General features: G+C 44.0%; 1 protein-coding gene across 1 annotated transcript in view; it reads right to left on the bottom strand.

Moving 5' to 3' along the window:
* LOC126354381 (solute carrier family 22 member 7-like) overlaps window positions 1-25981 on the bottom strand; it is a 181680-nt gene that overhangs the window by 7536 nt on the left and 148163 nt on the right. Inside the window, exons 7-8 of the mRNA XM_050003982.1 lie at window positions 23511-23725; window positions 3245-3432 (exon numbers count right to left, since the gene is read on the bottom strand). Of these exons, the coding sequence (XP_049859939.1) occupies window positions 3245-3432; window positions 23511-23725 (403 nt within the window). The remainder of the gene's footprint in view (window positions 1-3244; window positions 3433-23510; window positions 23726-25981) is intronic.

Genomic DNA, 25981 nt, shown 5'->3' with positions numbered 1-25981 from the left:
ACTTGTAATGGCTATAATTATTAGTCTGCGAACGACGTAAAATTTACGTCGTAAATACTGATCTATCCTTGTTCAGTACTCCGTCCTCAGTCATCATTAGAAATATCTGTACTTATATTCGTTACATCCCATGTATGGACAGTGAAGATCCTGCTCTAACCAACAATACTCGCGAGCACACACAGGTTGGTATAACGGCTGGAAAGTCAGAAATCCATCAGGATTAAGTCAGGCATCGTGAAAGAAACAGAGGCAATGAAAAACGAAATGACTGAAATTAACAACAGGACGTACTCTAAACCTTTGGCATGTGCGATGAATACGTTGAGATATACTAGACGAGAAAGAAGAAGGTACAGAACCGACCAATCCAAATATCAGACGAAAAAATACAAATATGATACCTAATAACGAGAACGAGATCATATTGTTAGACAAGACAAAGGTCATTCCAGGAGAAACGATATAACCATCAGACAGCGTACGGAAGGAACTAAATTTCGTCATCAACGACAATAACTAAATTAATGGCTGAAGGCACGTTATGGGTGTAGATAACAACTACAGCGATTTGAACTCTAAAAACAATCTCTTAGATCAGTACGTAAGATCCAAGAACTACGTAAGTCCTTTGTACAGAATACATACATGAAAAATAAACACCATTCATGTATTCAATGGCATAAACATCTAATGAGGAGAAAGAAAATAACGAGCCATGTACGACTTAATAAAGAAGGTTGCCAGAAAAAAAGTTTGCTGTAGGTGAGTGACAAGACAAAACCAGCAAAATAATAAAGGGAAAAACCGGAATATGTCCCTTCAAAAACAAATACGCGATAGTGTATGAAGACGATTGAAGTAACAGACACTCAGAACCGGCCATGACAAAATAAATAACAATGACACCTGAAGTTCATTTTTCTCTTAGAGATGGGTCAAACATGGTAATTTAGTGCTACTTACTTGAATTCCTGAGCTGTCAACTTTACTGTTCAAGAATTTTCGCATTCAGGTACTCTTACCATCTTAGGGACGGTATGAATGATGGCCTTCCGAAAAACCGATTATATGTCACCATTTTCACAAATTCTAGATTCTCCACATTAATTGTTTGGAGGCCACTTCCCCTGATGCTTTTAAAAACAATGAAGAAAATGACAGTTATACTTTTTGACGAGGCTCATCGCAAATTCCTGACAGCTCTGCCAAAATCTGACGTCAGTACCATGTTTTCTCCGGTCTTCAAATCGACATCCATTTTTTTTTTTTTCGTTTATCACTTTGTTTTGCCGATCCTCCTCCTCGTAGAGGCATTCAATGTTTTCTCCGTATTCATTCTCTCGTATGCGTTCAGCGTTGGAATTGCTCTTTCACGTTGATATCTTTACCTTTAAATCCTGGAAAAATTATTTTCGATTTTCTATATGCTGCATCTGTCCCCCGACAACCAATACATTTCGGTTTCTTCACTTTTTTCCTGTATCCATTTCAATGTAGCTCCCTTGAACATCTCATTAACTACTTTTCTAAGTGACTTGCAATCCTGTAGTTGTTTCTTTCTTGGGTTAATTTAGTTTTCCTTTCTTTCTTTCGTCAGTCAATTTAAGTAAGCCTGTACATTATGTTACCCATAATTTATTCGCAGTTAGAGATGTCCATTCCTCCACGACTGAAGTATGCTCCTACCGTACTACTAGTCATAGCAGTATCTGGAGCCTCAGCCCCATAACGCACACCATTACTCAGTACTTCAACATTCCACTTTCTTGTGCTTGCATTCTTCCTAAAGATTACTTAACCCTACACATCATTAGTATATTTTTGATCTCAGTCTGTTTCTGTTAGTGGTACGACGTAACCACAGTAAGGGATTTCGAAATCCCTATCTCATTATAACCCATGTAATTCAGTTGATATCTCTCTGTGTCTCGCAGTGTTCCTCAAGTATACCTCCTCCTCTTTTGATTTTCGAACTGTGGATTTGCTGTAGTTAGCTGAAATTTCTGCCAGAGGTAAAACAGTCGTATTCACCACTCATTCCTATTAACAAGCTCATATAGTCCCACAGTTCTATTCTCTATTCCATCCCCTGCTGTAGAGTACCAGTCACTCACGATGAATAAATTTTCACCTCCTCTTCTGACTTACCCTTTCAGTTCCCTCTCTCGCGTCATATTTACTTGCAAAGTTGGGATGTACACATAACTTAGGGTTCTTAGAACTGATTTGCTTTCCATTCCACTCTCCTAGCTATTCACAGTAACTCGCGACATTATATTCATAATGAATGCGAGTCCCTTCCCGTTATACAATATTCTGCGGTTTTTGATATTTTCTTACATTCTTCCGAACAAATATCTTCATTTTCTTTCCATTTAACTTCACTGCTTCCTCGTTATCAATATTCAACCTTTGCTTTTCGCCTATCAGTTCTTCCAGCTTCCCTAACACATTCAGAATTCAAACATAGCAATTTCAGACAATGAGATTCATAAAGTTTCGTTGGTTTTTCACTATTTTTCACGCAGTCACTATCCCCTTAGCAGCCCCCTCCCAGATATTCGAATGGAAATCTAGAATCTTTTGGCAGTGAAGATATCATCATCAGGATACTTTTTCCAATTGTAAATATATTTTGCGTGGACGCAGATTGTGTGGCTTTAGTGCTGTGGTTTCCACTGGCTTCTACATCCCCGTAAATTTAATCATTGCTGATTCTTCTACCTCTAGTGGCAGTTTATCACCCGCAGGGCAAGAGCGTAACCTAATCCTCTATACGTTCTTCTGCCCTCCGCTGGAAGAATGAGGATAGCTCCTACACCGAATGCCATAGCTGATTCTAAATATAAACAGTGACTAGTATCCAATCCAGCAACTGGTTCTGAGCACTGTTGGACTTATCATCTGAGGTCATCAGTCCCCTAAAACTTAGAACTACTTGAACCTAACTAACCTAAGGACATCAGACACATCCATGCCCGAGGTAGGATTCGAACCTGCGACCGTAGCAGCAGCGCGGTTCCGGACTGAAGTGCCTAGAACCCTCGGCCACATCGGCCGGCCCAATCCAGCACCCAGCACTTTTGAGTTGATAGTGAAAGACGCTAGCTCTAGAACAAATTCAATGTTAACACACATGAAGAATATTTGTTTGGATTATTGACGTAATCTGGAATCCTGTTGGAGGACTGTACTCTTCATACCGTTAAGAAAATTCTAATGCTTGGGCCTGTTCAAGTACCTGAAAAGTAATGTGTGGCAGAAGTGATAGGAAGATAGTGGCTACCGCCCACTGGACAGAAGCTGTGATCTGCCGCAGGCACGTGGGGTGCACTTCGAGGCTCTGGAGGTTGGATATAGCACCACTAGCCGTGGTGCAGGACTGCATTATGATGGTCATCATGGTGATGGAGGTGCCGGATACGTCTGCTGTAAAGAAAATATGTACAGGTTACGACAACTTCGTGGTGTCCTGCCATCTAAGCAAATAAAGAAAACATACTTTTAAATGAAGACATCAGGAATATCTTCGCCCCCTCGCCGTTCACAATAGCTTCCTTTTGTCATTTTAACTGCTTCACGAAATGGTGGCGAGTTGTGGCTGATCTGAGGACATACTAAAAGGTGCGGCAGCCAATCTGGCAATTTTGACAGTGATATCATGAGTAAATCTTTAGACGTATTTACTTGAAATAAACAACAACACACAATCAACATAAAAGGTTTTAGTTTACAGACCGAATGAACTACAAGGAGTCTTCATTTTCTGAACATAACGAGTTTCAGATGGCCACCATCGTTCCAAATGCACTCGGCATCTCTTCTGCTGACATCGCCCCAACACCTGTTGAGCGGCTCGACATGAATTCGTTAGATTTTTTCCTGAATTCGATTTTTCAACTCTTGAATTTTGTGTGCTGCTGGAGAATTGAACACTTGTCATTTGAAGCATTCCCACAGGAAAAAAAAAATCACAGTTAGAGAACGCAGGGAATCTGGTCGGGCATCAGATATCCCCTTGTCTGGAGATAACATGACCGGGAAAAAAGTTCCTCCCAGTTACCATGGAATTTCGAGCGGTGTGATTGGTTGGTTGTTGGAAGAACATGTGTTTGTTTACAGGCAGATGAGCAATTGCAGAAACAAAGAAGTTCTCCACCATGGTAACATAGCGTTCCTCTGTCACAGTACAGCCCTTTCTCTCATCTTCAACGGAGAATGGACCAATAACTGCAAAACAAGATATCGCATACCATACAGTAACTTCCAGGTTGTAGAGTAGTTTCTCATGAATTTCTTGTGGGTCTGTGTTAGGCCTGTAACGGAAATTTTGTATGTTAACATGACCTGACAACTGGAAACTTGTTTTTTCCTTCATTAGTAAGTTGTTAAGAAAAAGAGCCTCGTTTCCATTAATCCAAGGCAGAAGATGCTAGCAAAATTAAAATATTTCCACAGTCCTTCTCCTGTAGTGCATGAACAGTTGAATCTCGTAGGCTCTGTAAAGAAGGTCTTTGTGTAAGATTCACCGAACTCGGCGGAGTGGAAGCCGGAAAGTCAGAGAATGGCACGACATTGACTCCTTTTAACGGCCTGTCTCGCTGCTCTTATGTTCTCTGGTGCACACACTCTTTTTCCGATTCCATCTCTCCTATTTCCTGTCGAACCAGTCACCTTGAAGTTTCGTACCTGTCTTGATGGCATGGGCTGAGGAACAGTATTACTACGACGAATCTTGAACTTTCTCCGAAATTCACCCTGAGCGATCACTTAACTGTTGTCGTTTTTATAAAATGCCTTTACAGCATAAGCATACTGCCATCCTGTCCTGTTCCATTGTTAACTAACAAAGCTTTAAAGCAGGCGTGGACAACCTTTGGTGCCCCAAAGGTCTGATCCACATACTTAAGTTTGTGGGCCGCCTCGTCCCGTGATGTGCTGTGACGTGACCGGAGAGCTCCTAGCGCATCAAGTCACTACTATAGCGTCCGTGATGTCAACCCTCGCAATACCAAGAGAGAGGTTACCTGAGCCCACCATTTGAAAATATTGTAATCTTGTGAGGTACCTAAGCATTTTAAATTTTTGAAAAATATTGGTTGTTTTTCGTAATTTCTTCTACCGGATCCCGCAATTGTTCTAAATTTTTCAGTAAATTTAACGCAAAAGAATAAGTCTTCGTAGTGGTTGGTTGGTTGGTTTGGGGAAGGAGACCAGACAGCATGGTCATCGGTCTCATCGGATTAGAGAAGGATGGGGAAGGAAGTCGGCCGTGCCCTTTCAGAGGAGCCATCCTCTTCGTACTGGATGAGACACTTCACACAAAATACCATTCTTATTTTCAGGTTCAGGGCTCTTGGTACACATCAGTATGTAATTAAAAAGTATGTTCTGAAAAAAGATCTACGACAGTTAACGAGTTTTTACTTGTTTTAAAAAATTTTATGACGGTCATAAGTACCCCATCCTTGGTAGTACACGTTAAATATAGAACATGAGATTAAAACTTGTAAGTAGCCTGTTTACGTTTTTTTATTAGTAACGCCGCCGCCACGTAGCGCTCTGTATGAAAATCACTGGCTGTGCCGTGTGCAGTCTGTGGCTGGTTTGCATTGTTGTCTGCCATTGTAGTGTTGGGCAGCGGCAGCTGGATGCTAACAGCGCGTAGCGTTGCGCAGTTGGAGGTGAGCCGCCAGCAGTGGTGGACGTGGGGAGAGAGATGGCAGAGTAGTAATTATTACAGGGAAAGATCACTTCTCCGCTGTAATGAATATCACAGACACAATCAGAGAAACAGACAATACGGGAACCAAAATAATTATTATCAAGGGAGACGGAATAACTTCAGACGCAACGGTCCAGCGCGCAGTTACGATTCAGGGAGAAATTCTCCACCACATGACCGATAAACAAGAAACTATGTAAACTACCGACAAAACGACAGACCTGAACTCCATCAGAATTGGCGAGCTTCAAACAGGGCAGGGCCTTCTCAAAAATTTTAAGTTTGTGGACCCTACTTACGCATCAGTACATTAGTAAGTTATGTAATTAATAACAATTAACGAAAACTTTTCTTTACCTTTTTGTGGTGGGCAAAATGTACACCCCATCCCCTTGGCAGTACACGTTATGGAAAATGCATTGGTAATGTTAGGGTTAATATTTATGGGGTGAAGACCGATATTACTGGCACATTAATGCCACGTCAACAAATCATGCTTCAAAACACAGGTTTTTGGAAGTACTTTCATTTTATGTTCATCCCATGTTCAGATGTGTTTCTTTACTTACAACTTCTTACAACAGCTGTTTCAAAAATTGCGTTACAAAATTCTGCAATACCTTTTTCGAATAAACAATATTCACCCCATATATAACTGTAAAATCTGAAGATGAGACGTCAGATATCTTGAAATGTCACAATGAAAAAATAAACACCTATAAAAGCAAGGAGTTTGCAGCTTATTCACTGTACATTACCTTCAGTTTCAACTGTAGCAATGCTCTAATACGTCCACAATGTACAACAATTATTTTCCAAAATTAATACGAGGAAGAACAGAAAAACAAAATACGGCATTGACATAAGCAAACACAGTCGACGTGCCATTAGAACAGACTTTGCGATTTTTTTATCACAGTCAAGTCATTCAAGTGTTTGAAATTTATTGTGTTAATATCCACAAGCACCATTAGTAAGCAGTTTTTATTTAGTTTTAGAGAAATACGATGGCTAACTGATTGCACAGGGATGGGTTTTCACTATAACAGCAAATAAATTAAGTCGCCATTTCCGTACTGGTTTTAAATGCCGTTGCTTCATCGCTTGAACTTAGCATATACTGGCTTTATTGTACAGAACACAAACTATAAAAATCCGAAACAACAGAATCGCAAATTGTCAAACCGATGATACTCGCCTTCACACGCTCAGTAAGGACTGGTAATACTTGAGACTATTTTGCACATAAATGCTGTTGACAATAATACTGAATCATGTGAGGGTCCATCATCTCGTTTTCTCACCCACAAATTTCTTCCGCGGGCCGGGTTGAAACCAATCGCGCATGCGGCCCGCTGGCGTCGGTTGCCCGCTCGTGCTTTAAAGTTTCTAAATGATTAGTTCGCGCCAAACTAATATAACTGCTGTTGCCAAATCGTCCAATTCGCTACCGCACACTACAATGCTGGTGCTGGCAAAAGACTTTCGAAGCACACTTTTCAGTAAATATTGTTTAACATGGAACTACACGGCTGACGATCCCTACGTATTTCCATGTTGACTCAACGACAATTACGGTATCATTTCAGTAGGCACAAACTCATCGAGATTGGAGCAGGGATCAACGAAAATCTGTTACCTGGTCGGATGAATAGTTTTTCTTGTTGCACCGGGTCAACGGTCATTTCTCCACAAGTCATTGAAGTGAACGGCTGCTCGAAGCATGCACCACTCGACATCCACAGGATAGTGAGGGAACATTATGGTATAGGGGACATTCACCTGAAGTGCCATGAGCCATGTGGTAGTAATCTAAAGCACAGTTACAGCTGTAGACTACGTTTAACTTGTTGCGTGTCTTAGGGCCAGAAACGTGTCTAAACTGTTGGAGGACCATGCCAATAAACTCACGTTGATGTTTTGACCACCAAATTCGCCTGGCCTGAACCCGATAAAACTCATCTGAGGCGGTGTCAGCCACCACACACATGTCCACAAACCACCGGTTCTTAACTTACAAGAACTGCATGACTTGTGCGTAGTGAACTAACGCAGCATACTTCCAGAAACGTATCGTGGAGCTATCAAATCCATACCACGCAGAATCGCTGCTGCATGCCGTTCCAATGGTGCAACAAAGTGCTATTAAGCAGGTATTCACAATGTTTTGGCACATCAGTGAATGCGTCGATACAGCTTCATTAAGTTTCATGTGGACATTTTGAGATTTAGAAGTCAGACGAGCCAGGAATGGGTTTTGCGTACAACAGAAACTACTTACAGTAACCATGAAGGAAGTTAAGATCCTTAATTTGGAAAAGTGGGAATTGGAAACGTTGTAACCCTCTACCTTACGATTTAAGTTCCGTTAGCGTGAGCCGTAAGTGGCTGCAAGGTACGAATGCGCTTTACGATTCCCGGCACTTAGGCCTACACACGCCAAGGATGCGGTGCGCTGCGCCTGGTGGCATCCGAAGTCGTGCAGACGCCCTCGGGATTTGTTAAGTAAGTGTGTGTGAGATACCAGTAACGTGACATTTCTACAGGTGTCATAAATAATGACGATTAGTTACCCATTGGAAACGAAACATTCATTGCCTCAAACTCAAAGATACATTCACAAACGTTTTATTTCCCTTTATAAGCTAACATACATTGATGAAATACACCTTAATAATAATATTCACAATGCAACGATATAAGACTGTATAATGTTTTGTTCAAAACATTCTGGGACCTTTTCCGTTAATACGTTGGCAAACATACACTCCTGGAAATGGAAAAAAGAACACATTGAGACCGGTGTGTCAGATCCACCATACTTGCTTCGGACACTGCGAGAGGGCTGTACAAGCAATGATCACACGCACGGCACAGCGGACACACCAGGAACCGCGGTGTTGGCCGTCCAATGGCGCTAGCTGCGCAGCATTTGTGCACCGCCGCCGTCAGTGTCAGCCAGTTTGCCGTGGCATACGGAGCTCCATCGCAGTCTTTAACACTGGTAGCATGCCGCGACAGCGTGGACGTGAACCGTATGTGCAGTTGACGGACTTTGAGCGAGGGCGTATAGTGGGCATGCGGGAGGCCGGGTGGACGTACCGCCGAATTGCTCAACACGTGGGGCGTGAGGTCTCCACAGTACATCGATGTTGTCGCCAGTGGTCGGCGGAAGGTGCACATGCCCGTCGACCTGGGACCGGACCGCAGCGACGCACGGATGCACGCCAAGACCGTAGGATCCTACGCAGTGCCGTAGGGGACCGCACCGCCACTTCCCAGCAAATTACGGACTCTGTTGCTCCTGGGGTATCGGCGAGGACCATTCGCAACCGTCTCCATGAAGCTGGGCTACGGTCCCGCACACCGTTAGGCCGTCTTCCGCTCACGCCCCAACATCGTGCAGCCCGCCTCCAGTGGTGTCGCGACAGGCGTGAATGGAGGGACGAATGGAGACGTGTCGTCTTCAGCGATGAGAGTCGCTTCTGCCTTGGTGCCAATGATGGTCGTATGCGTGTTTGGCGCTGTGCAGGTGAGCGCCACAATCAGGACTGCATACGACCGAGGCACACAGGGCCAACACCCGGCATCATGGTATGGGGAGCGATCTCCTACACTGGCCGTACACCTCTGGTGATCGTCGAGGGGACACTGAATAGTGCACGGTACAACCAAACGGTCATCGAACCCATCGTTCTACCATTCCTAGACCGGCAAGGGAACTTGCTGTTCCAACAGGACAATGCACGTTCGCATGTATCCCGTGCCACCCAACGTGCTCTAGAAGGTGTAAGTCAACTACCCTGGCCAGCAAGATCTCCGGATCTGTCCCCCATTGAGCATGTTTGGGACTGGATGAAGCGTCGTCTCATGCGGTCTGCACGTCCAGCACGAACGCTGGTCCAAGTGAGGCGCCAGGTGGAAATGGCATGGCAAGCCGTTCCAGAGGACTACATCCAGCATCTCTACGATCGTCTCCATGGGAGAATAGCAGCCTGCATTGCTGCGAAAGGTGGATATACATTGTACTAGTGCCGATATTGTGCATGCTCTGTTGCCTGTGTCTATGTGCCTGTGGTTCTGTCAGTGTGATCATGTGATGTATTTGACCCCAGGAATGTGTCAATAAAGTTTCCCCTTCCTGGGACAATGAATTCACGGTGTTCTTATTTCAATTTCCAGGAGTGTATTTTCAAACGCAACGTCTTCACAATGACATGTACACGAATTTAATAGTCTTCTGACTGTATGATATCGTTCAAAACAATCTAGCACATGTAATGCAACCCTGCGCTTTTTGCATTCCCACGTTGTTTCGCTGTGTCGTTTATGCTTTCTGCACACTACGCAAGGTCTCACAGGAGCTACTTTTGATGGTGTTGGATGAATATGTTTGGGAAAATGTGCCCAATGTTGTGGTACATCGCCAGATGCTAATCATCCTTTTCGATTATATTCCGGTAAAGGTGTAGTTTTCAACAATGATTCTGCAATGTGAATCCTACATTCTGGTAAGCTCTGTCGTGTGCCATAATGTATTTTGTAATACATTGCGGCACGTGTTCAAAAAATGGTTCAAATGGCTCTGAGCACTATGGGACTTAACATCTGTGGTCATCAGTCCCCTAGAACTTAGAACTACTTAAACTTAAATCATAGCAGTATCCTGAACTTGACTCACACAATTTATAAATTTTAATACCAAACCTCGCTCTTTTTGATGGGTTAAATTGTTTGTAGGATAAACGCCCCTTAAATTTCATTAATGATTCATCAATGACAATATTCTCTTGCATTGTGTACACTTCCTTAAATGTTTGATTGAACATATCTATGACTGGCCTTAGTTTGTACAGCTTATCTGTGTTACTGGATAAACTGTTAATCGCTAGAAGCAGAAATCTCCTGAATGGCATCGTCTTCCTAAATCTTGGCGTTTGTATAACGGCCCTCCTAAACCAATACATCTGAATCGATGGTTTCCTTACTTCAGCCATGGGTACACATAGCGCAGTGTACATTTTTATTTCATTACAGGCGATAGGAGACCACTTTTGGTCTATTTTTCGTCTCTTCTGTTCATTGTTGATTACGTCTTGTGCATATCTATTCGTCTCAGTTACGATGTTTCCCCAAAACGTACTATTAAATATTACATAGAAAACGTCTGATTCTCTTATGCTTGTACTCACGTGCCGTAAAGCTTCTTCCTTTATTTCGGGAATTGCCGTATACGTCCAGATTGCTGGTTCATTGTCTTCCTTTTTCCACATCCACGACTCTGATTGTTGCTTGTAGGTTTGCTCTTCTTCGTCAGTATCATCTTCAATCACCAGCCGCTTACCCCGTTTTCGTACAGGAGGTAAAACTTCGCTACCAATGTCACTGCCGCTGTCAAAAAATCCTGCAAAATCATTGTTGGCTATGCCACCACATGTCTCCCTTTCCTCGTGAACACGTTTGTTACACGTCGGGAGCATTGTGGAAGTATTTTGGTAATGTCGGCAGGTCCGAATGCGGCGAAGAACACTTCATGTATGCCGCGTGTACACGATCAGCTCCGCAACGTGTCAGAGACGTTCTGTTTAAATTTGGCACGGCTGACCGACGACGTATCGTCTAGGCGATGTTTGGCCAGGTCGGCACGCTTACGTCTCTCACATGACATTGAAAGCTAAAGGGTTAAAGGGGTAGACCCGAATCCCTGAACAACTAATTTCAATTTTCTGCTGATATTTTGTTTCCCTGAAGCGCATGCAATCATCAATAATGGTTAGAAGAAATTAGTAGCCAAAGTCCGGAAATGGACCTGAAACTCAGCTATAACAAGATACAGTGCAAATCAACATATTGAACTGCAGATACCATAACCTGAAACAGAGTCGCTAAAACCACTGACGAGTATTTGCAACGACTGAATGCACATTCAAATAAATAAATAAATAAAAGAGAAAAATCTGTCCGTTACTGCGTTTGAATTATCAAGTGTGTGTGTGTGTGTGTGTGTGTGTGTGTGTGTGTGTGTGTGTGTGTGTGTGTGTGTGTGTGTGTGTGTGTGTGAGAGAGAGAGAGAGAGAGAGAGAGAGAGAGAGTGCGAGAGTGAGATTGATTTGACAGGCCAACGAATTTTTTTTTTTTTGAAAACTTCGTTTGCTATGATACCTGATCTTTATAGATTTTTTTGAGCTGGATCCAAATCTAGCCTTTGTTTTTATGATTCAACCATAGTCTTAGAGCAATATGCTTTTTATTATATAGTGTAAAAATCCTATGCTATACAGTAAACGGGGAAATTAATGAAAAGTTTTGTTACAACATAAGCATGGTTTGTATTTATAGTAAGCCACTTAAAACAATGATGTATGTTAATAGAAGTTTCACTTGTCAGCTGACTTGGTTTGTCTTTTCTTTCTCTTTTTTCTTTGAAGTATCTTGTGTAGCTTTTTTTACGATAAGTCGCTTGCTGAACTTCTCGATGAAGTGACCAACAGTAATCCCCCATCCTGTTGGTCTTCCAGCGGCCTTGCTGGCGTTTTTCCATCACTTGAATGTCCTGGTGAAAACGCTCTTCTTGCTCCCCACTAACGTCTCCCAGATTGTCCAGGAAGTAATCAAGGTGACTGTTCAAAAAGTGAACTTCCAGGCTCATTAAACATCCTAAAGTTTTAAACTTCTTTAACATTGTACTATAATAGGAATATATTCTGGGTCTTTTTCATGCCCTAAGAACTTTTTAAGGACTTGCTTGAATGATAACCATGCTTCTTTCCCATTTAAGGTCATTGTGGATTCGGAGTTAAGATCAAACATTAATTTTCTAATGCCAGGTCCGACAAAGACGCTTTCTTTCAGTTTAGCTCTTGAAAGATGTGGGAACTTGTGGCAGAGATACTTAAAACATGGTCCATCTTTAGGCAAAGCCTTTACAAACTGTTTCATTCGCCCTAACTTTATATGTAGAGTTGGTAGGAGTACTTTTTTTGGATCTACAAGGTTTTTTGCCTAGAATGTTCTTCTCACCAGGTTTTAAAGACTCCCTCACAGGCCAATTCTTTCTACACCAGCCTTGATCGTTAGCCCTACTGTCCCATTCACGCAAGAAACACGGAAATTTGGTAAAGCCACTTTGCTGATCGAGATACATGATACATCTACTGAGCTTGGGGCTCCAGTGGAAGGGCACCACTTTTGTGGACCGCTCATGGAGATCCAATGGAAGACCATCATGATCTATCCACACCAGTGGCCAGCCTGCACTGAGTTTGACCCCTCATCTGTGCTCGAGTAGGAGATCGCTTCAGGGCATGGCAAGTGACAGAATTCCCAGGGGCCGAACATAAGGCCTCTCCAGTTATTCTGACAAACAGGTTCCAGTGGCTGGCTGTAGCTGGAACTGTTCCTCAGCCAGATGCAGTTGCTTGTACTGTTTCAGAGGAAACCTCTCAGCTTGCAAGGAATTTGGCAGTCACGAAGTGTGGGATTATTGTAGTTGGGCGCTCCAATGCTAGGCACGTTATCGGGCCGCTTAGGACAATGGCTCCTAAGGAGAGGGGGAAAGCCTATCTGCACTACATGTGAAAACCAGGTGGAGTCATTCCAGATGTGGAACGGGTCCTTCCAAATGCCATTTATGGTGCAGCCAACTGAATGTGGTGGCTCACATTAGTGCCAATGATGTATGTCGCTTTTGATTGGGAGATATTATCTGGTTTCGAGGGACTGTCAGAACTGCTAATGGGTGCCAATCTTATTTGCGATATGAAAGCAGAGCTCACCATTTGCAACATAGTCGACGGTACCTATTGCAGACACCTGGTATAGAGCCGAATGGATAGCCTGAATCAGAGGCTCAGGCGGTTCTGTGACTGTGCAGGGTGCAGATCCCTCGACTTGCACGATAGTACCTAAACAGGTCAGGATTCTATTGTACGCAGGAGGTGACTACACGGATAGAGAGGGCTGTGTGGCGGGGACTGGGCAGCTTTCTTAGGTTACAGGGTCTCAGGGAAACACAAGAACAGCTGCAAAGGGTACAGGTTGAAAAAAAGAAAGAACATAGATCTAGGAATCATTGGTATAACAGTTGTAAATTATCGTAGCTCTGTTGGGAAAGTACCAGAGCCACAAGCGCTTACAGAAAGCACTGATCGTCCAATCGATACACGTACTTAAGTTTAACCGAATCTTTTGCGAAGGCTAAAGGAGTACAGTTGGCGGTGGCGTGTTTGTTCCTGTTAGACGTAGTTTATCTTGTGGAGTTATTGGAAGATAATTTCCTATGACTTAGAACAGATAGAGCTCGTTCTCGGCAACCGGAATAAAATAATAATTGAATTCTTTTACCGAACCCACAACTCAGATGATACAGTTGGTGAGAGGTACAAAGAAAACGTCTGTCAAATATCAAACACATACCCGACTGATCCAACTATAGATGGTGGTGAACTCTATTTATCCTCTACATGTTGGCGAAAATACGTTTTTAAATGTGAGGTACGCACAAAACATCATCCGAAATTGTGCTAAATTCATTCTCTGACAAATGTTTCGAGCAATTAGTTCATGAGCCCACTCCAGTAGTAAACGGTTATGAAAACAAACTCTTGGCAACAAGCAATACTGAGCTAATACCGAGCATCAAAATTAATAAAGCGATTAGTGAACACAGGATTTTAACTCCCAAATCCTCCAAAAATAAACGAAAAATTAACTATTCAAAAAACAGCCAACAATTCGATTGACAACGTTCCTGTGAGACAATCTCCACTTCTTCCAAATTAACAATGTTTAGCATAGATGTGGCTTGAATTCAAAGAAATAGTATAGACAGGGACTGAAAGGTTTTTACCAAATAAATAAACAAACGACGGAGCTGATCTCCGTGGCACACAGAACGGGTCAGAACATTGCTGCAGAAACCACGGGAAAAGCGTGCCAAATGTAATCATGCGCCAACTTCCCGAGATTGGCAATCTTTCACAGAAGCTAGTATTTTTGCGCGGACTTCAACGAGAGATTCTTATAATAGTTTCCACAACGAAACCTTGTCTCGAAACCTGGCAGGAACTCCAAAGAGATTCTGGCTATATGTAAAGTACGATAACGGCAAGACCCAGTGATTGCCTTCTCTGCGCGATGGCAATGGAGGGACTATCGATGACAGTGCTGCAAAAGCATATTTACTAAACACAGCCTTCCGAAATTCCTTTATCAAAAAAGTAGTAAATGTTCCAGAATTCGAATTAGGAACAGCTGCCAACATTGAAGCGTGTCTTCCGATCCATACTGCATACCAATTAAATTCCTTTCAGACTATGCTGATGCAATAGCCCCATACGTAACAACAGGATAAAACGGCTCGCTCGACGAAAGATCCGTACCCAAAGTCTGGAAAGTTGCACAGGTCACATCAATATTCAAGAAAGGTAGTAGGAGTAAGCGCTTCAATTACAGGCCCATGTCATTAACGTCGATATGTAGCAGGATTTTGGAACATATACTGCGTTCAAACATTATGATTTATGAAACTTCCTGGCAGATTAAAACTGTGTGCCCGACCGACACTCGAACTCGGGACCTTTGCCTTTCGCGGGCAAGTGCTCTACCAACTGAGCTACCGAAGCACGACTCACGCCCGGTACTCACAGCTTTACTTCTGCCAGTACCTCGTCTCCTGTGAGTACCGGGCGTGAGTCGTGCTTCGGTAGCTCAGTTGGTAGAGCACTTGCCCGCGAAAGGCAAAGGTCCCGAGTTCGAGTCTCGGTCGGGCACACAGTTTTAATCTGCCAGGAGGTTTCATATCAGAGCACATTCCGCTGCAGAGTGAAAATCTCATTCTGATTATGATTTATGTTGAAGTGAGACTTCTAAGAGACCCTATTGACAAATGGTCAACGCGGATTTAGGAAATGTCGTTCTCTTGAAACACAATCAGCTCTTTACTCGCACTAACTGTTGAGTGCTACCAACACGGGATTTCAGATTGATTCCGTACTTCCAGATTACCAGAAGGCTTTCGACATTGTCTTCATAAGCGGCTTGTACTCAAATTGCGGGCTTACGGAATTTCGTCTCAGTTATGTGACTGGATTCGTGATTTCCTGTCAGAGAGGTCACAGCTCGTAGTAATCGACAGAAAATAACGAGTAAAACAGAAGCGACTCCTGACATTCCCAAAGGTAGTGTTATAGACCCTTTGCTTTTCCTGATTTACATAGACGATTTAGGAGACAATTCAAGCAGCCGTCTTAGGTTGTTTGAGATATGCTGTCGTTTATCGACTAGTAAAGTCATCAAAAGATCAAAAAAATTGCAGAACGCGCCCATACAAATTCCCAATCGTTAGTCAGTCCAAACTCTCCATATTCATGAATGATGATGAAATGATGAGACATCACAAACAACCAGTCCCCGGGTGGAGAAAATCCCCAACCCGGCCGGGACCCCGTGATCCAAAGGCAGCAACGCTAGCCACTAGACTACGAGCTACGGACATCTTAACAAAATAAGGTAACTCAGACCTCGTACGGTAAGATATAGGCGTCCGTTTTTTCCGCGCGTTGTTCCAGAGTGAACTAATAGAGCATTATTGTGAAGCTGGTTCGATGAACAATCTGCCAGGCACTTAAGTGTGATTTGCAGAGTATTCATGTAGATGCAGATGAGAAATCATTCATTTGTTAAAATTAAAGGCAGAAATGTTTAACACCAAGGCATATCCTCGATATTATCAACTAATTACGATTATCATTGGAGAATTGCATCAGTGTGTCTGAAGTTGCCTAAGTACCGTTACTTTATTAGTAAAAATTATTGAATATGATCTTCAGACACGCTTCTGAGATTTTTAATCTCACCACGCAGAGACACTGGTGCCAGTCTGATTTGCCTTCAGACTTCGGGGAAGTCAGTCATATGGAATGTTGAATTTAACCCCTCATTTCGTTTCTGTGTACTTGATGGGTAAAGCATTTTTGGTAAAAATAAGTGACCAAAGAGCTTTTACCTCAAATACAAGTTTCAAGTGACTGGACTGAGCTGAAAATATTTGGAAACCGTTCTTTGCATCAGGCGCATTTGACACTTTCTTTTAACACATTTTAAAATTTGCAGGCGTACTTTCCAAATGATGATGAATTCTAGATTGAACAGTTCTAAACACATCAAAAAAGGTATTGCATCACCCCAGTCCCCAGAACTCCTGAAGATAGACGTTGACTGTGGATATTGTATCACCAACACAGTCACTTTGACTTTCCAGAGATGTCACTAAACCCGCCCAAAAGATGTAAACAACCATGCATGAGCAGCGCGTACTAGACAAAAAGGGGTCCGATAGCCGATCAATTTCTGTCATTCCATCAGGAAGGAGGTACACGGCTCGTGTTGTCTGTAGTTCAACCATGCCTAGACGCTCAACACCGCAGTTCGATTGCATCCGCATTGTTACTTTGTGACAGAACAAGGTAAGTGTCCAGGGGTCTCTGAGTGAACCAAAGCGACGTTGTCCGGACATGGAGGAGATAAAGAGAGACAGGAGCTGCCGATGACATGCTCAGGAAACGGCAGTGGATGACTGCTACCTACGGATTATGGCCCGGAGGAACACTGACAGCAACACCACCACGTTAAATAATGCTTTTCTTGCAACCACAGGATGTCGTGCTACTATTCAAATTGTGGGCAATAGGCTGCATAATGCAGAATTTCACTCCCGACGTCCATGGCGAGGTCCATCTTTGTAACCACGACACCATGCAAAAAAATGGCTCTGAGCATTATGGGACTTAACTTCTGAAGTCATTAGTCCCCTATAACTTAGAACTACTTAAACCTAACTAACCTAAGGACATCACACACATCCATGTTCGAGGCAGGATTCGAACTTGCGACCATATCGGTCGTGCGGTTCCAGACTGTAGCGCCTAGAACCGCTCGGCCACTCCGGCCGGCATGACACTAAGCAGCGCTGTACAGATGGGCCCAACAACATGCCGTATGGAGCGCTCAGGACTGGCATCACGTTCTCTTCACTGGTGTGTGTCGTATATTCCTTCAACCAGATGACTGTCGGAGACGTGTTTGGGGGCACTCCGGTCAGGTTGAAAGCATTAGACACACTGTCCAGCGGGAGCAGCAAAGTGGAGGTTCCCTGCTGTTTTGGGTGACATTATGTGGGGCCGACGTACGCCGGAAGGATCCGTAACGGCTGTACGATACATGAATGCCATCCTCCGACCGATACTGCAACGATATCGGCAGCTTTTTGCGAGGCATTCGTCTTCATAGGCGACAATTCGCGCCTCCATCATGCACATCTTGTGAATGACTTCCTTCACGATAACGGTATCGCTCGACTAGTGTGGCCAGCATGTTCTCCAGACATGAAGCCCATCGAACATGACTGGGTAGATTGAAAAGGGCTGTTTATGGACGACGTGACCCACCAATCAATCTGAATCGCCGTTGAGAAGTGGGTCTGTCTGGACTGACAGTGCCTTGATTAACTTGTGGGTAGTATGCCACGACGAATACAAGCAAGCGTCAATGCAAGAGGACGTGCTACTGGGTATTAGAGGTACCAGTGTGTACAGCAATCTGGACCACGACCTCTGAAGGTCTCGCTGTATAGTGGTTCAACATGTAATTTGTAGTTTTCATGAGCACTAATAAGGACGAAAATAATGTTTTTGTTGATATCTATTCCAATTTTATGTACAGGTTCCGGAACTCTCGGAACCGAGGAGATGCAAAACTTTTTGATGTGCGTATTTTCAATTACAGCTATCGTGATGTCTCACAGCAGTTAACTCAGACTTGCACCAATCTCTGTCCATGATGAGATTGAAAATACCAAAAGTGTATGTGGAGGTCAGATTCAATAATCCTTACGAATAAACTAACGGTACTGGGACCACTTCAGACACGCTGACGCAATTCTCGAATGATATTTGTAATTGACTGACAATAGTTAGGATATGCTTTGGCGTTAGACATTTCAGTCTTTAATTTCAACAACTGAATCATTTCCGAAGATAATTTCCCACTTGCTTGGAGTGTAATGTGTGTTTCGTACCACACTGCTAACTGACAGCAATTTTGCAATAAAAGAACATTCCCAGTAATTTCGAACACGGGATCTCTGCATTTAACTGAGGCACTATGATTCCGATTCCTGATTCCTCAAACTTATTGTTTATAAATCACATGTGAGCTCATTTTTCAAAAAAAGTGGTTCAAATGGATCTGAGCACTATGGGACTTACCATCTGAGGTCATCAATCCCCTAGACTTAGAACTACTTAAACCTAACTAACCTAAGGACATCACACACATCCATGCCCGAGGAAGGATTCGAACCTGCGACCGTAGCAGCACCATGGCTCCTGACTGAAGCGCCTAGAACCGCTCGGCCACAACGGCCGGCGAGCTCATTTTCCCCTCAAATTGGCATGGTCACACTGTCAATGAAAAAGACATCAGCAGCTTCCAGAATTGCAGTGAACATACAAATTCTCTGCAAAAATATCTTCCACAGTTGAGTGTCTCCAACGAGCACAGAAATCGATACATGACCTCTGCGTCTTCGATAGAGACTGTACACGTCAGAATGACGTCATTCGTGACCACCACCTTGGAATAAGGCTCACACCACCATCAGCCGTCCTCACTCCGTCCCTTTCACAATCCTCCACGTCTCAGCACCCCACCACCCTGCTGACATTTATGCACAGTGCTCACCCAAATGCGAGCAGCGTCGCGATCCACTTCTCAGTCCCTGCTCTTCATGGCTACCGCTACATGTACCAGTGTTCACACACTGTTCTAGGACTCCTAACACTGCCTGGTCCAGAGCAGTTGTTTACAAATAAACGATAGAAATTCATGTAGAGCACAGATTCCAGCATTTTAGCTGGCCCGTTTCCGCCATATTGAATTTTTAACGCGGCACAAGTGGGCTAGATTAGCTATCTTGCAAGAAGGCGTGCATCACGGGAGGTTTCCTGTTAAAATTCCGTGAGAGTACGTTCCAGGAAAAGTTGGACAACTTATTACTTCCTCCCACGTACATCTAGCGATATTTTGAGGACTTGGAGCTAATACGGAGGTTTACCGACATTCTTCCCACGCCGCATTCGCAATTGCAACAGGGAAGTGTAGATCAGTTAGTTATATCGGAAGTACCTTTCGCCATAAAATGTACGAGCATACGACCCACGAAACATGGTGTAGTGTATGCATATCAGAGTAAATGCCCCATCTTCTGCCTGGTAAACGTTAACGAGAACTATTGGTACCCATTTTAAGTGTGAATTTCTCTTGTTATCTTTGTGATTATTACGCGATATTTGTGTTCGGAGAATTTAATACATTTAGTGGCAATTATTGGAATGCAGGCTCTTAGAATTTTGACTGCAATCCTCTCCTGAATGCGAGATATCTAACGTAACATCACTCATTGCAGTTTGGATTTCTGCTGTGCTCTCGTGCTCACTGAACACAATCGTGAAAAGACGTTCAGCTGTTATCTGCATCCTCCCCCCCCCCCCTCCCCCCTCTCCCTCCCTCCCCCCCCCCCCTCTCTCTCTCTCTCTCTCTCTCTCTCTCTCTCTCTCTCTCTCTCTCTCTCTCTCTCTCTCTCTCTCTCTCTCTCAATCCAACTTGTTAAAGCCGACGACAAACAATGCTCACTACCGGTCGAGGCAGAACTTAACAAGCGGCTTCTTTCAAGCGTGAAAGACTGAAAGACACTCCCAATAATGTTCAGGCATCTGTCTTTACTACTTTGCAGAAGTCTGTCCACACTCAAAGTCATCGATGAGTTCCAGAAGGGGTAGTTTCAGTATGAAAACTGTTCACTCAGAGCGGAGGCTGGTCTCACTTGTGACAATGTTTGCTCATTAACAATGATAAATTTAGTGCAGTTTGTCACGAAGTCTTCAATCAAAGTACAAGTGTGTTCTGGTCTTCCATAAGCAAATACTTTGTTAACTAGGCGACAGTGCGCAACTGTATTTGAGACTTTCCTGTACTGGCCTACTTTGCAGGATTCATGTTGATTAGAGTAGCTACCATATGACGACACAATTGGATATTGTATAATCCTACAATGAATGGGCGTGAGTGTGATGGGCCTGTAATTGTGTGCATGCATTCTGCGATTGCTTTAAAGATTAGAACGACCTGCATCTTTACAATGATATGTGACGTTGCTCTGTTTAGGCCACCTACAGTTGTTGGATACAAATATGGAAACACCTCTAGAAATGCATTCTTGAACGTGAGTACAGATGGTAGCAAAGCTTGCAGTTGACGCTGTTGTAAATGGCAACGAGCGGCACCTGAGCGATGTCCTCAGCACGTTGATAGTGTCAGTCACGGTCAAAACAATGCTTTGCGTAGTTGTGAGTGCATTATGTCGGAATTAACTGGATTCTAACGAGAGCAAATTGTTGGTACTTGCGTGGTGGGTGCTTCCGTAACCCACGTAGCCTCAGTGTTTAGTATTTCAATAGGCACCGTTTCGAAGATTTATTCCGCGTATAGGGAAATTAGATAAAGGTCATCCGAGTTACAACGCGGACGAAAGTGTGCGACGAGTGATCGTGACATACGGTCAAGGAAGAGGATTGTGACGAAAGCTCCAAAAGTCAGTGCAGAATTGAACGTTGGACTGGCATACCCTGTCAGTACCAAACCATCACAAAGGGAGCTCCATAAGCACGGAACTGCAGGGTGAGCTGGAATTCAAAGCCACTCATGAATGATGCAAATGCTCGTTACCGTAACCATAACAACTGGGATTTGAAGCAATGGAAGGTAGTTGTTTCATCGGATAAGTCTTGTTCGCAGTTTTTCTAAGTTCACGTCGACTTTACGCGTGGCATAAGGTATCCCAAACCTACGATGCAGACTGCTTGTTTCCAAAAATGAAACATGGCTGGGATTCAGTGATGATCTGGGCGGCCATATTGGGGTACTCCACGGGGCACAGTTACACCGTAAGGTCGTATTACTGCCAAGGACTGTGTGACCATTTTGGCTCATCAGCTCAGTCCCTTGGCACAATGTTCCCACTAGGCACCACAGTCACGAAATCTCGGTTGCCGGCCTCGTTGGCCGTGTGGTTCTAGGCGCTGCAGTCCGGAACCGCGAGACTGCTACGGTCGCAGGTTCGAATCCTGCCTCGGGCATGGATGTGTGTGATGTCCTTAGGTTAGTTAGGTTTAAGTAGTTCTAAGTTCTAGGGGACTGATGACCACAGATGTTAAGTCCCATAGTGCTCAGAGCCATTTGAACCATTTTTGAACCAAATCTCGGTTGTTTTGAAGAGAAGGGTGTGTGATCGTTGTCCACTTCCATCATCGTTGCTCGAATTTGCCATTACTCCTGCAAGAATTGCATAAAATTTCTTTGGAAACTGTACGGCACCTGTATTTATCTATTCAGAGGGACTGGGAACTGTTTCGAATGCGAACGGGTTTCCTACACCATATTGGGCATGGTAATGTGTTGTGGCTTTGCTGTTTCCATATTTTTGTTCCCTTCTGTTAGCCTGCCTTTATAGCTATGCTGTCTGAAAAATGCTGGAAGATATGATCATTTCCCTAGAATATGACACGGAATCCAGCGGGCACGCCGATATGCGAAGTGATTTTTGTTTTATTCAACTCCGTTAGCTGATTCTCGGTTTCCACGTCACTCATTTGTGCATATCTTACTTTGACGTTCGTGTGACGGTTGGACGTAGAAATAGTCTTGTAATCTACGATGAAGCAATTTCGAAATGCAGAATTTAGTAAATCGTGACGTATTTCACTTTCTATCGGTTGACAGATTTTAAACAGACTGGTGGGTTTTAAGGTCTTCTCGCTGAGTAAACATCGTCCTTTAGAATTCATGTTATCCTTCTCTCGTAGTTGTTCTTACGTTTGTATTCGTTTTTTTCAGATTTTGAATATCAGTAGGAAATTCGGCATCGCTCGAATTTACTGAGAAACTCTCTGCTTTCTAATGCTGTTACTAAACAGTGTTGAATCCTCTAAAAAAATGGTTCAAATGGCTCTGAGCACTATGGGACTCAACAGCTGTGGTCATAAGTCCCCTAGAACTTAGAACTACTTAAACCTAACTAACCTAAGGACATCACACACATCCATGCCCGAGGCAGGATTCGAACCTGCGACCGTAGCAGTCACGTGGTTCCGGACTGAGCGCCTTAACCGCGAGACCACCGCGGCCGGCTGTTGAATCCTCTCTCCCTCACAATCTAACATGTAGCTTACAACATTCCTTAATTTGTGCCCTCGATCTTCCACATGCTTTTTTCCCGAGCTGATAGCCAGAGGCTTCTATGCTTAGCTCTTTACGATTGCCCAATTATGTATAGCAATGGCTGTATTCCTATATTTTTCAGTGTCTTCTCAGGCATCTAGCCACTCCAAGTAGTTGCTGGTCTTAGCCTTACACAAAGTGCCCCAAGAGGACTTTACGAGAAAACATGGGCTCTACAGTGCACTTTCTCATCTTCACTGCTGTGAAACCCGTCTACTCTATTTCAGAAGTGCCCACAGCTCTTGAAGGTATGCATTATAGTGCCTATGTTTATTAGACTCTTTCCGGCTGGAATGGCGAGAATATTTTAATTAGAAACACAAAGATATCCATAAATAATAACGAATTCGCGGCGATAGCATGCAGTCATACATTACGACGTTGTCCTTTTGCATCAGTTTCACAGAGTGATTTTAAGATAGAGAGCTGATTCTAACGTGTGGCTTACCTGTCATCAGGAGAATGATGGCAGAACCAACGGTAGCGGCCAGCACAGGAGCTGCGACAGCGGACCAGCGGCGGCCGAAGCGGGACGCGCAGTGGCGGACGGCCAGGTAGCCGGGCAGCTGCGCCGCCCCCTGCGCAGTCAGCGAGGCGAACGGGTTCGCGCTGACACCGCCCACGCTCAGCACCAGCGAGAACATCGTCAGAACGTGCACCGACCTGTGCGGTTCCATCCGTGCGTCAGGTTCTCGAATTACACTCAAGGGTTTGACAAACTACTGGCCATTAAAATTGCTACACCAAGAAGAAATGCAGATGATAAACGGGTATTCATTGGACAAATATATTATACTAGAACTGACACGTGATTACATTTTCACGGAATTTGGGTGCATAGATCCTGAGAAATCAGTATCCAGAACAACCACCTTTGGCCGTAATAATGGCCTTGATACACATGGGCATTGTGTCAAACAGAGCTGCGATGGCGTGTACAGGTACAGCTGCCCATGCAGCTTCAACACGATACCACAGTTCATAAAGAGAAGTGACTCGAGTATTGTGACGAGCCAGTTGAAAGGCCACCATTGACCAGACGTTTTCAATTGGTGAGACATCTAGAGAATGTGCTGGGCAGGCCAGCATTCGAACATTTTCTGTAATCAGAAATGCCTGTACAGGACCTGCAACATGCGCTCGTGCATTATCCTCCTGAGATGTTGGGTTTCGCAGGGATCGAATGAAGGGTAGAGCCACGGGTCGTAACACATCTGAAATGTAACGTCCACTATTCAAAGTGCCCTCATTGCGAACTAGGGGTGACCGATACGTATAACCAATGGCACCCCATACCGTCACGCTGGGTGATATGCCAGTATGGCGATGACGAATACACGCTTCCAATGTGCGTTCACCGCGATGTCGCCAAACACGGATGCGACCATCACGGTGCCGTAAACAGAACCTGGATTCATCCGAAAAAATGACGTTTTGCTATTCGTGCACCCATGTTCGTCGTTGAGTACAACATTACAGAAGCTCCTGTCTGTGATGCAGCGTCAAGGGTAGCCGCAGCCATTGTCTCCGAACTGATAGTCAATGCTGCTGCAACCGCCGTCGAACTGTTCGTGCAGATGGTTGTTGCCTTGCAGACGTACCGTCTGTCGACTCAGGAATCGAGAAGTGTCTGCACGATCCGTTACAGCCATGTGGATAAAATGCCTGTCATCTCGACTGCTAGTGATACGAGGCCGTTGGCATCCAGCACGGCACTCCGTATTACCCTCCTGAGCCCACCGATTCCATTTTCTGCTAACATTCACTGGATATCGACCAACGCGAGCAGCAATGTCGTGATACGATAAACCGCAATCGCGATAGGCTACAATCCGACCTTTATCAAAGTTGGAAACGTGATGGTACGCATTTCCCCTCCTTACACGAGGCACCATAACAACGTTTCACCAGGCAACACCGGTCAACTGCTGTTTGTGTATGTGAAATCGGTTGGAAATTCTTCTCATGTCAGCACGTTGTAGGTGTTGCCACCGGCTCCATCCTTCTGTGAATGCTCTGAAAAGCTAATCATTTGCGTATCACAGCATCTTCTTCCTGTCGGTTAAATTTCGCGTCTGGCGCACGTCATAGTCGTGGGTAGGAATTTTAGTGGCCAATAGTGTACTAAATCCGCCGTTAGTGTTTTTTTTAAAATTTGTTAATGAGTTTCGGCCTCGTCCGTACAGCCAGCCTTAGACGATAAAACAACTGAACTTAAGTGAACGATCTAAGTAAATTCAGATATTATAACCAACACTACACATCCACACCCTCTTCCAACGAATAATAGTCTTCCCTTATCCGACCATGATATCCACCCTAATATACATCCATCTATCTCAAATCCACATCTCCCTCAGCTCTTCCCAAACCCTCCTCCAAACATCCCCCCCACAAATCCCGTCTTACGCTCTACCTTTAAATGCAACGGTCCCTTGATATCTTTATCCCTAGTAGTTTGCATCCACTTATCTATTCACTCATCTACATATCTCTTTTAATCAGTCAGTACATTGGCCTTTCCGTTTTACTTAATGCTACTGTCTATCCATCTTCTGTGTCTATATATAATCAAACACCAAATTAAACATTACATTTTTAACTTACGCAACTGACGAGCTGTCTTGACACTGTACAAAAGTTTTTGGTCAACAGCCAAGTCCAGTTTATATATATAAAATTCTACTCTCATTGGGCTAAAGAGTGGCAAATTGTATCCGCTCCAGCCCACCCCCATCCACATGGGTCGGAGGAGGGGGACGAAATAACAATAAAGATCCAGAATGAGATTTTCACTCTGCAGCGGAGTGTGCGCTGATATGAAACTTCCTGGCAGATTAAAACTGTGTGCCCGACCGAGACTCGAACTCGGGACCTTTGCCTTTCGCGGGCAAGTGCTCTACCAACTGAGCTACCGAA

This window comes from Schistocerca gregaria, chromosome 3 (assembly GCF_023897955.1).
Source record: "Schistocerca gregaria isolate iqSchGreg1 chromosome 3, iqSchGreg1.2, whole genome shotgun sequence".
In the NCBI taxonomy this organism is placed as follows: Eukaryota; Metazoa; Arthropoda; class Insecta; order Orthoptera; family Acrididae; genus Schistocerca; species Schistocerca gregaria.
The sequence above is the reverse complement of the archived record's forward strand: the minus strand, read 5'-3'. Positions and strand labels throughout refer to the sequence as shown.